Genomic DNA, 13,131 nt, shown 5'->3' on the forward strand with positions numbered 1-13,131 from the left:
ATAGGTGTTAAGAACCAAACTCAGAGCCAGGCAGTGATGGCGCATGCCTTTAGTCCCAGCACTCGGGAGGCAGAGGCAGGTGTCTCTCTGTGAGTTCAAGGCCAGCCTGGTCTATACAGTCAGTCAGTTCCAGGACAGCCAGGGCTATGTAGAGAAACTGTCTCAAAAAAGAAAGGAAAACAACTAACCTGTTCATTTTAAGTAGAAACTTATAAGAAAGAAAATGGAATTCTCTACAAACTAGAATCTAAAAAGTGCTAAACACCGGGGCCAAACCAGACTGCAAATGCAAAAAGCGGTCTCCATAAAACAAACCATGCTCATGACAAAGCTATCCAACTTACCCTTGTTTTTTTCTTCTTAGCCGGGGTTTCTCTGTGTAGCTCTGGCCACCCGAGAACTCACTCTGTGGACCAGGCTGGACTCAAAGAGTCACCTGCCTTTGCCTCCCGAGTGCTAAGATTTAAGGTGTACGTCACTACCCCCAGCATAACTTGCCACTTTTTAAAGATACACTTTTTTCCCTCTTCACTAACATTACACATTTCTTTCTTCCTTTCCTGTTTTGAACTGTTTCTAGAGACCCATCACTCCTCCCACCCCATTTTTTTTTCAGTAACAGGGTTTCTCTGTGTATCCCTGGTTGCCCTGGATCTTACTCTGTAGACCAGACTGGCCTTCAACTCAGATCTGAATGCCTCTGTTTCCTAGGCTGGGATTAAAGGGAATTTTTTTATCAAGTTATTATTTTGTGTTTGTGAAGTGTGTGTATACATGTGGTATATGGGATGCTTGTGTAAGTAAGAGTACACATGTGCCAAAGTGTGAAGATCACAAGACAACCTGCAGGAGTAGTTTCTTTCCTTCTACCCTGTTTGTGAAGCAGTCTCTCTTATTTTGCAGTGCATATTCCAGGCTAACTGGCCTGAGAGCTCCAGGAAGATTTATCTCTCTCCATCTCCCATCTAATGATCAGGGGCTGGGATTACAAATGCAAGTCATTGCACCCAGCCTTTTGCATGGATTTTGGGTTTTGAACTTAGGTCATCAGGCTGGAACAACAAGTGTTTTTATTTACTGAACCATCTCCCTGTTTTTCTAAGATAGGGTCATATAGTCAAGGCTGGCCTAGAATTTCCTATGTAACCAACTAAGACTGGCCTTAAACTCCTCATTCTCCAGCCTCAAACTCTCAAGTACTTAGGTAGGAGACTCCTATTTCTATTGAGAGCTGCTGGTAGCAAAAGACCATGGGAGTATACAGTAGGTGACAACTAGAGTTCAGAAGGTCAGCCTATCAGAACTAAGAGTTCTGTTAGAGAAAACCATCACACAAGGCGTTATGGAACTACTGCCTTTTGAATAAACTGGCTGTCTCATGTTGTAAACTTCTTGTGCAATAACAGCTTTAATTCTCCCCATTTACTGTACATTTCCATATTATGTATACATGTAATCTCATGACTGCATCTCAAATCTTATGGGCACAACTTTCTCTATACATGTGGGGTAATTGGATAACTTTCCCCATTTGTGTTTATTTTTTGTTAACATACTTCTGACCAGGGCCACTCTCTAGACAAAAGTTTTCAGCTAAGACACCTTTTTATCCAAGGACAAATGTAGATAGATAAACATTAGCTCATCTCACCCACAGTTAGAGAAAATAACCACTAGCAATTAAATCCTCAACTTCTTATCTTCACAAGGGTTATTTACACAAGACCCTAATTTAAGAGATTTACCGCTCACATTCCTGGGATGATGTTTTAGCCACTTGCTAACTACTGAGTTAAGGTAGTTATTTCCCACTGACCAAAGATTTCTGATAAGGCCAGGCAGATGATAGGTGTCAAGTTTCGTTCCTTGTGCAAATTAAGTTTTAGTCCTCCTCAGCCAGGCGCTGTTCCTAGATTTCTTCTTAGCAATTACTCCAAGCTTTTACTAACCAAATGCTACATGCTCTGACATAGGTTGCTTAGCAACTGAGCATATGTCCCCTGCCCCCAGGGGGGAGGTACCTAAGAATAAAAGACAGTTTTACTTTACTAGTTACTTATACTGACTGACATATATAGACTCCTAACATTTTACCTAACCACTTCTAGATTATAGTTTGAACACATAAATTACTTTATGTGTGGATCCTTATCACCTCTCTCTGCAACCCTGAAAAACTTCAAGCCTTACATTGCATTGCCAAAGGATTATTGCTTGTGTATATATACTGGTTCCCCCACAGCACTTGCAAGAATTGATTTAGAAAAACAAAGATGAGGACAAAAATGGAAGAAACTAGGTAGAATAATGAGAGCAGAAAGAGGGACAGAGAGGAGCTAAGTATGAGAACAGAAAAGAAACTGTGTAGATGGAATTTGACATAGAATAAAGTGAATGGACTAAAGAACTCAGTGTGCTTAGATTCATTTATTATCCCTCAGATTGTATTCTAGCCACTTATAGTTTCTATTCTGGAAACTGGTAAAAATCTCCTCAGGGCAGGCACCTGTGGAGAATTTGAATATTTCTAATGACAAAAAAATAACATGTTATCAATGTTCTACATTTTAACTGCTGACAAAACAAGTTAATGACAATAAAATTTAAGTTCTAGAAGTCTTACCTTATGTTCACATTTCTGATCAACTGGCAGTTTCAACCACTCACTGTCATCTCCCATTGTGCTTCTAGTTTTTTCTTGGAGTTAAAAGTACTTCCTAGTCAGATAAAAGTAGATAGCAGATACTCATTAACTCTAATAACAAGTAGTCTTTAACAACAAACATAATTTTTCTTGGGTATTAACATGCATATATAAATCAGAGTTAAAAAGGCCATTCTTGGGCTGGGGATTTAGCAAGGCCCTGGGTTCAGTCCTCAGCTCCGACAAAAAAAAAAAAAAAAAAAAAAATCCATTCTTTGATCAGATGCCTACTACTTAATTCCATTAATAGAACATTTACTTTCTTCCCTTTTTTTTTTGTTTGTTTGTTTGTTTTTCAAAACAGGGTCTCACTATGTCTGGCTGTCTTCAAATTCAGAGATTCACCTGCCTCTGCCTCCTGCTAGCTAGCATAAAAGGCATTTGCCACCACACCTGGCTAATAGAACATTTTCTTTCTTTCTTTTCTTAATCTTTTTTTTGTCTTTGTTTTTGTTTTGAGACAAGATTTCTCTATGTAGGCCTGGCTGTCTTGGAACTCAATCTATAGAGTGGGCTGGCCTCAAACTTGGAGATCTGTCTACCTTGCCTCCTAAGTGCTGGGATTCAAAGAGATCAATAGTTCAAGATCAGTCTCAGCTAAAACTGTTGAGTTTGAGAGCAGCCTGGGTTACATGAGACATGTCTCAAAAAAAAAAAAATCCCCAACATTTTATTTTTTTTTAATGAGAAATATGATATATGACAAAGAACTGAAAAAAAGAAAGGAAGGAAGGAGCTTTGGCCCTTGAAAGAATGTGGGAGACCAAAATATTATACCCCCATATCAACTTCTTTGGTATATTTCTTTTTTTTTTTTTTTTTTAAGATTTGTTTTTTTATTTATTACATATGCAGTATTCTGTCTGCATGTATCCCTGCAGGCCAGAAGAGGGCACCAGATCTCATTACAGACGGTTGTAAGCCACCATGTGGTTGCTAGGAATTGAACTCAGGACCTTAGGAAGAGCAGCCAGTGCTCTTAACCTCTAAGCCATCTCTCCAGCCCTCTTTGGTATATTTCTATTTGATTACCCCCTGCCCCTGCCCCAAAATCAGATAAGTAATAGCTCTGAAAAGTCGTCTTTTTATAAAAGAAATCTCCATCCATAGAAGAAGCCTTCATTAACAAACAGAGGAATTTCTTCATCTTTGAAGGTTCCCCTTCTCTGCTCCAAATCAGGATACTGGATTTTCTCACAGAGGAGACTAGGCTCCTTATTTGGGCCACAGAGAAATTGTTACAGATGTCATCTATTCTTCAAAGGACAGGTTATCTGACTTTGTGTAATCAAACAAACTTTTATTTACTATGCATTCCTCCTCTCTAAAAATGTCGTCTCTATTCCTTTGTATAACTTAGAAAACTATAAAAACTTCAATCATTTCCCCCTGTATGTATTTAAGAAATGCATATTCCTTACTGTTAATTTCTCTACTATTGGTTTCATGCACTTATCTATCCAACCTTCAGAGAACACAGACATTTTCTTTTTCTCTTTTTTTTCTTTTGGTTTTTTGAGACAGGGTTTATTTGAGTAGCCCTGGCTGTCCTAGAACTCACTTTGTAGACCAGGTTGGCCTCAAACTTGGAAATCAGCCTGCCTCTGCCTCCCCAAGTGCTAGGATTAAAGGAGTCGCCACCACAGTCCAGCAAGAAAATTTTTTTTTCAGATAATCATACCTAAAATTCCTTTTTTTTTTTTTTTTTTGGAGACAGTTTCTCTGTGTATCCCTGGCTGTCCTGGAACTTACCTCTATAGACCTGGCTGGCCTTTAACTCAGATATCGCCTGCTTCTGCCTTCTGAGTGTTGGGTTTAAAGGTGTGCATTAGGGGCTAGAGAGATGGCTCAGCAGTTAAGAGCACTGGCTGTTCTTCCAGAGGATCCAGGTTCAATTCCCAGCACCCACATGGCAGCTAACAACTATCTGTAACTCCAGTTCCCTAGGATCTGACAATCTGATATCTTCACACTAATGCACATAAAATAGAGTTAAATAAATTTAATAAATAAATAAAAGTGTGCAGCACTACCACCCGGCACCTAAAATTGCTTACAGAAAATAATTTATATGAACCGGGCATGGTGATACAAGCTTGCAATCCTTGCCCCTCAGGAAGCTGAGGCATGAAATCTTGTCTTAAAATAATACACAACAACAGACTAGAACAGAAGCTGGATATGGTGGCTCAAGTCTGTAACCCTATCACCCATGATGCTAAGGTAGGAGAATTATTGAAAGATGAAGGCCAGCTTGAGTTACAGAGTGAGTTTGAAGCCACACTCTACTAGACAGAGACTTAAGGGGAGGAGGGATATCATTACAGATAAATCTCAATACTACCTAGCTTTCTACATAGTCCTGGTAAATATAAATCTAACCCATGCTTATACAAACTAGTAAATGATTAAATCCATGAATGATTTGTTCCTTTGTAAATAGTCTGTATATTTAAACCTTTTTTGCTGCTGTTTTTGAGACAGTTTCACTATGTAGCCTTGGCTAGCACAGAGCTTGATTGCTACATAAACAGGCTGGCCTAGAACTCACAAAGATTCAGTTACCTTCCATCCCACAAGTGCTGGGATTAAAAGTGTGAGACACCATACCTAACTTAAACCATTTTCAAAGTATTTATTTCTATTTATGTGTGTGTATTTGGGGGGGGGGGGTTATCCCTGTGGAGATCAGAAGAAGGTGTTAGATTTCCTAGAGCTGGAGTTAAAACCAGGTGTGAACTCTCTGACATGGGTTCTGGAAGCTGAAATCATATTCTCTGGAAGAGCAGTAGCACCTAAACATCTCTCTGGCCTCATATTTAAGCAATTTTTAGCAAGGCTTATAGCCAATATACCTTTAACAACTTTATGCTTTCCATTATGAAACACTTTTCCTTCTGATTGTGAAAATGTTACTAAAGAAAATTTACTATTTACTATACAATATACATAAAGAAAAGTATTAAATGAAAATTTACTACCAGTTAGTAATTAAAATGAGCACAGTATATAAATCACATGAAAGACAGGGGGGTGTTGTTGTTGTTGTTGGCGGTGGCGACACCTTTAATCCCAGCACTCAGGAGGCAGAGCCAGATGGATCTCTGTGAGTTCAAGGCCAGCCTAGTCTACAGAGTGAGATCCCGGCACTAAAACTACACAAGAGAAACCTCGTCTCAAAACAAAACAAAAAAAAATAATAATAATAATCATAAAAGAAAAAAGAAAAAGACAAGGGCACTACTCTTTTAATCCTTTATGCTCTGTTTGTGGCCTAGGTTTGCCTTGAACTCACTATGTAGCTGAGGTTAATTTTAAAATTCTGAGCCTTCCTTCAGTCTCTACCTCTCAAATGCTGACATGCAACTATGCTAGGTGAGGTGTTTTTTGCAACTACAAATATTTTCATGTTTTTGAGAATATTATATAACTCAACACCCACACAGCACTTCATTCTGTGACAGTACCACAATCAGCAATCTTACTGAGCTTTTAACTACTGAGCCACCTCTGCTGTCTCTTGAAGTCCTTAAAGCGTATTAATCCAGCTATGTTTACATTAACCATGTGAGGGAAAAAACTTCTTCCCCTTTTACATATAAGTTCACAAAGATTAGGTAACTTGCCAAAACAAAAAAACTGGTACACAGTGAGACTACACTCAAAGACTTTTTCTTTACATTTCATTCCTTCCTATGAAACAGAAAGAAACATTCCAGAAAAAAAAGCTTAAAAACAAAGAGTAAGTTGTAACAGTTTACTGGAGTAAGCAGAGCTCTACTTGAGACTTCTCTCCCAAATGCCTGGGAAAAAACAGCAGTATTTTAGAGCAAAAGTCAAATCTTAATAGAGAATTTGAAGAATCTCAAATTCAGCAATAGTGAACTAGGGTAATAGTCTGGGAAAGCATATTGCTTTACCTTTGCTCAAGATGCACATACTCTACCATCCAGCAATTCCATGATACATACATACATACATACATACATACATACATATCCTAAAATTGATGCTAACTGAATAAGATCTACATAAGAATGTTCACAGGAAAGTTTAACATAGTCAAAGTTGTTTATCGAAAGGACAGTGAATAGTGGTGTATTGAAAATAAAATAATGAAAGCAATCAAAAACGAATGAACTATGTAGTGCTCTTTAAATTCTAGAGGAAGAACCTCTCTCTCCATTAGTTATATACTAATATGCTTGTAAATATTAGATCTGTACATTCAAGTTCTCTAGGTGAGTGCAAGATGGTCTAACTGCTATGGATCTTGGTCTAACTTTGGTGGATCGTAAAAATGCTAACTAAGCACAGCCAAGTGTTGGTGACTCACACCTTTAAAATCAGCACTTGGGAGGCAGAGGCAGGTGGGTCTCTGTGAGTTCGAGGCCAGCCTGGTCTCCATAGTGAGTTCCAGGACAGCCAGAGCTGCACAGAGAAACCCTGTCTCAAAAACAAACAAACAAGTCTTGAAAACATTCTCTAAGAGAATGCTAATAACTTCATAATCTGTGCTTTCACTCCTTGTTCTTTTCTTCCCATTAGTCCTACTCTTTCTTAAGAAACATTTAAAAAAAAAAACAAAACACTTCTGGAAGAGCAGCCAGTGCTCTTAACCTCTGAGCCATCTCTCCAGCCCCTTTTTCCAACCTAAGAATTTTTAGGTTAGCCCTGTTTTTTGTTGTTTGCAGAGCCAGTTCTTTCCCGATACCTTAAGAATCAAACTCCAGGTCACTGGGGCTGTGGTATGTGCCGAGAGCCTTTAACCACTGGGCAATCCTGCGAGTCCTTGTTTATGTCATTCCTTTTTCCAAAACAGGGACTTGCTGTGCTTACTAGCCAAAGAACGGTTTGACCTCATGATTTCTTCTGCTTTAGCCTCCTGAGTGGTTATTACAGGCATAACAAAACTCAAGTTCTAGAATTTCTGACACATAGAAACAAAAGCCACATGTGCTGTGTGTATGAGTTATGAAGCCTCACAATAAAACTGGCAGGTTGCAGGCTAGAGAGATGGCTCTGCAGTTAAGAACACTTGTTGCCTTTTCCAAAGGATCCAAGTTCTACTTCTAGCACCACATGGTGGTTTATAACTACCCGTTCCAAGGGATCAACACTTTCTGATGCACAAACACTCACAGGCTAAATAAATCTAAAAACAACATCAACAAAAAGATTTGGGATGGTAGCTACACATGGTGGTATACTTCTGTAACTCCAGCATTTGGGATGCTAAGACATGCCAGTTTGAGGCCATCTTGGGCCACATAGTACATACGTAGTGAGTTACAGGCTAACCTCAGCTCTGTCAAGACCCTTAAAAAGGCAAGCAAATAAACAGAAACTGACATGTTAACCTACCATCCAATCAAAAAAATTTAATACTACAGGCATTATTGCATCTGTATGTTTTTCCCACCCTCTCCTTTTGCGCACAAAAGCACTCCCTTAAAGAATGTTCAATCTGTCTTTTAGCTGTTTGTTTGAGACAGGATCTTTCTACATAGGATGTCCTGGAACTCACTATGTAGAGTGCTTAGATTAAAGGCATGCACCACCACATCCAGTTTAAATCTGTATCTTAATCACTTTTTCTTCTTTTGAGACAGGATCTCATAAATCATGCAGTTCTGGATGGCCTGGAACTTGGATGTAGAACAGGCTGGCCTCAAACTCACAAGAGATCCTCTTGCCTGTTTCCCAAGTGGTGGGATTATGCCCTGGCTCAATCATATTCTATGTAACAAACTCCGACTATGTTCATCTGAATAAAAGTGATCACATCGAGTGTACTTTTCTATGAGCTGCTATTCACTCACCATTTTGTTTGTAAAATTCATATACATTAGTCAAACTGTGATTCAAAGGTTGGGTATAGCTCAGTATTGGAGTGCTTGTCTAGCATGTTTGAGCCCTGTGTTCTTTCCCAGCCCTGAAAACAAAGTGTAGTTCAGAGTCATATGCTTGTCTACAAACTGTACTTTCAGAGATAAGCAGACAGGGAAATAAACATTTAGAAACTTGTGTAGCATCAATTCTAACTTCTTTTAGTGTAGTGGGTTTATTTAGCAAGGTTTAAGTGTTGTGGTAGTTTTAATGCAATTGGCTTCCATAATCCTATAATCTCATAGGGAGTGGCACTATTAGGAAGCGTGGCTTTGTTGGAATCGGTATGGCCTTGTTGGAGGAAGTGTGTCATTGTGGGAGCAGGCTTTGAGGTTTCATATACTCAGGATACTTCCCTGTAAGTCAGTTAATTTCCTGTTGCCTGGGTCTAAGCTCCAGCACCACCTCTGCCTACATGCTCCCCACCATGATGGACTGAACCTCTGAACTGCAATCGAGCTACCATTATTAAAACATTTCCTTGGCAAGAGCTATTGAGGTCATGGTGTCTCTTCACAGCAATAGCAAACCCTAACTAAGACAAGTGTAAATTAAAGAAAGCAAAAGAATGTAGAGTGAGACCTTGATTGGCCTTCGAAGCAAATGTTATACAATTAGACATCAGTAAAACAGTGAAAAGAAGACTTTGAAGGATTGTTAGTAAAACTACATTTGCTATCAAATTTGTATATTTCTTTTTCTCAGCAGTGGCTTGTTTTTTAATTTATTGATTGATTAACTGACTGATTACTGACTGCAGTGCTAGGATTAAATTTGGAGCCTTATGCATTCTAGGTCAGTGTTCCACTGAGCTACAGCCCCAGTCAAACTTGTATTTTTCATAGAGGGGCTGGAGATGTGACTTGGTTGGAACAGAACTTGCAGAGTACACACGAAGTCTTAGGATACATGAATCCATCTCAAAAACAAAAACAATCGAAGACCATATAATGTAAATGCAAACCAATACAAAGAATAAATTGAAAAACCATAAAAAAAGAAGAAAAGCAATCAGAAGGCCACAAAAAGTTTAAATGGAAGATAATGGTAGTCTGGACATAAGGTAAGAGTCATGTTTTAAGTACCTAAACATTCCTTTACTGAGTTCCCTTTACAGGATGGAAAAGGAATTTCAGAAAAGTCAAGTTAAGATGTTGTTAGGGCGAGGCAGTGGTGGCGCACGCCTTTAATCCCTGCACTTGGAAAGCCGAGGCAGGTGGATCTCTGTGAGTTTGAGGACAGCCTGGTCTACATAGTGAGTTCCAGGACAGCCAGAGCTGTTACATAGAGAAACTAAGTCTTGAAAAACAAAACAAAACAAGATGTGTATTAGACAAGTGGAGATGTAGGCAGCAGTTGGGGATTTAAGCCTGAAGCACCAAAAAGACATATGACCTGGAGATTCAAAAGTAGGAGTGTCAAAGACATATATAACTAAAACCAAGGCAGTGAATGACAGCACAGAGAGAGAAAGGACACAGTGGAGAGACCAAGGATAGTTTAAATTAGCACTGAACAGAACAGGCTGGACTTGGGTGCTATTGCATGCCTATACTCTCAGGACTCAGGAAGCAGGAGCAGGAACATTTAAGTTTGAGGCTACAAGACCCTATTTTAACAACAACAACAACAAAAGGAACAACATTCCAGTTCCAACAGCAACAAAATGCAAAAAACAAGCCCTACAGTTCACCACATACAGTGTTGCCTAGCACATACACAACCAACAAACACTGGCTAAGGAAAGAAGAAATATACAATCATTTCAAAAGCAGTAATTCATCAAATTTCAATTTTTGTTGTTGAGAAAAATTTTGTGATCTTCTATTTTATCTTGGAATCTAATTTTTTTTTTTTGGGGGGGGGGGTTTCGAGACAGGGTTTCTCTGTGTAGCTTTACTCCTTTCCTGGATCTCGCTCGGTAGACCAGGCTGCCTCCCGAGTGCTGGGATTAAAGGCATGCGCCACCACTGCCCAGCTGGAATCTAAATTTTTTTTTGAGATGAGGATCGAACCCAGGGCCTTGTGCTTGCTAGGCAAGCGCTCTACCACTGAGCTAAATCCCAAACCCATGGAATCTAAATAGTTTAGTTTTTAAACTAAACTGTTATTTTCAAAACCATTATAGACTTGAAAAGAGGTCAGGGATAAATTTCTTAGGTAACAAGCTGAGTTACATATGTAGAAAAGTAAGAACAATAATACTCTACCATTATTATGTGGATTGTATGAGTTAGTTTACATAAAACTCCTGGAGACCAGATACTTAGCATCTAGCAAGGGCTCAAGGGCTGAAAAACACAGTTTGTTATCATCTGCCATTCCCAATTTGAGAGCATTTATTTCATGCACCCCAATATTTATTTGACTTTAATTTACAATTTTATAGAATTTAGTTTTTAAAAAAATTTGCTTCTGGTACTTTAATCAATAAAGCAAACTGAATATCTGAAAAATAAAATATACTAAATATAATAATACATAGACCCTTAATAGTACCCCCCCCCTCTTTTTCTTGTGGCCCTGGCTATCCTGGAACTAGCTCTATAGACAGGCTTGACCTCAAACTCAAGAGATTCACCTCTTCCTCCCAAATTCTGGGATTAAAGGCGTATGTCACCACTACCCGGCTACCTTCTTTACATTTATTGGTGCATTGGCCAAGTATAGAAATTAAACCAGTCCCAAGCCATACTTTGTCTTCCTGTGTAAATATTAACTAACAATTATCATAAAGAAAGACCATGCTCTGATGTTCAGAATTTATTCAGGAAATAATGAAGAAACACAATTTGTGTAATATGGTATACTTGTAAAACAAAACTTTGGTTTCACAAAAGGTCACAGGTTAAAGGCCTGGTAATCTTTCCTTAGAGAAATGAAATGCTTTACAATATATAGCACAAATTAAAACCAAATAAACATTAATAACTAGAAAAAAACCATAAATATATAATCAACTGACAAATGGATGACTAAAATGTGGTGACCTAATACAGTGAAATATTAGGAATACAAAGAAACAAAATATGGATAAAGTTTATAGCATGGATGAACCTTGACAACATTATGCTAAATCACAGGATTCTATATGGTATGATTCCATTTTTATAAAATGTCCAAAACAGGTTTTTAAAAAAAGTAAGATTAGTAAATGCTTAGAACTTGAATATTTTAAAATATTGGGCAGAAAGGGTGTAAGAGTTTTCTTTTGGAGAGAACAGAAATTCTCAAGGTTTTCTTCGTTGGTATAGGGGAGGGAGGAGGGTTGGTTGAACATATTAGGCAAGCACTCTACCACTGAATTAAATCCCTTGGCCTCTTTTGGAAATAATTGAAATGTTCTTAAATTGTGGTGATAGTTACACAAAAACTAACCAAATTTACTAACAAAGTCCTGAGAAGATAAACAACGATATCCTTAGGAAGTTTAGAATAGCACAAGTAAGATACATAAACAAATAGCTATAATATAAAATAAAATACACCATATGTGGAATGTGTCATAAACAAGCGGCAAATATGGCTTATAGGAGTTCAGAGTGGGAGAGACTGTGAGAGACAACCTCATGGCATCTGAAAGGTAGATAAAATTTTTTTAAATGTGTATTAACAGGGAACGGTGGTAAATACCTGTGATTTCAACATTTGGGAAACTGAGGCAAAAAGATTATGAGTTTGAGGCCAGCATGGGCTACACTGTAAGATTCTGTCTCAAAAAAGGGGAGGAACAATAGAAAAGAAATAATTTTACATTTAGAAAACATTAAAGGCAAAGCTTTGGAGACAGAAAAGTATTAATCACATTTACAGACACCCCTAAGTGTAAAATCAGAGAGATTAAGGTCAGAGCATGGAGGTAATGATTAATAATAAAAACCACTTAAATGACACTTAAGATGGGCGGCAGTGGCGCACGCCTTTAATTCCAGCACTTGGGAGGCAGAGCCTGGCAGTTCTCTGTGCATTCAAGGCCAGCCTGGTTTACAGAGTAAGTTCCAGAACAGGCACCAAAACTACACAGAGAAATCCTGTCTCAAAAAACAAAACAGACAAAAAAGACAATAGAACAATTTAGAAAGTAGAGAAAGTAGAAGGCTTCAGTTGGAGGGTGGTTTATTTTTTTGTTTGAGACATGTATCTCAGTCTGGTTTCCAATTCCCGACTCTCTTGTCTCTCTCTTCACCTCCAAAGTGTGTGTGTGTGTGGGGGGGGGTTTACAGGCTGTATCTCCATACATGATGAAAGCAAAGTTTTGAAAGGAAATGATTACAATACTCCTCCAGGAGCCAGAACTGAAGGTCTTATCAATAGGAATGGAAAGAGTAGGCAGGGATACTGATAGGAGTTATATTAAAGAGAAAGAATCAGCAAGTTGTTGCAGCTAAAGTGAGAGCTGAGCGGAAAGTCTAATGTGAATGGGGAGGCTCCAGACTAAGAGTAAGGTGGAAAATGGTACCCGTAAGAGAAAAATATGAGAAAAGTTTTGAGTTATTTGTCTTTGGAGGAGTGGAAGAGAAGCTAGAAGTATGAGTCTA

General features: G+C 38.4%; 1 protein-coding gene across 1 annotated transcript in view; it reads right to left on the bottom strand.

Annotated features, from left to right (window-relative positions):
• Nucleotides 1-13,131, bottom strand: part of Ckap5 (cytoskeleton associated protein 5) — a 98,654-nt gene that overhangs the window by 65,263 nt on the left and 20,260 nt on the right. The window contains 1 exon segment of the mRNA XM_036184572.1: nt 2,624-2,717. Coding sequence (XP_036040465.1) covers nt 2,624-2,680 — 57 coding nt within the window. The 5' untranslated portion in view covers nt 2,681-2,717.

This window comes from Onychomys torridus, chromosome 4, assembly GCF_903995425.1.
Source record: "Onychomys torridus chromosome 4, mOncTor1.1, whole genome shotgun sequence".
NCBI lineage: Eukaryota > Metazoa > Chordata > Mammalia > Rodentia > Cricetidae > Onychomys > Onychomys torridus.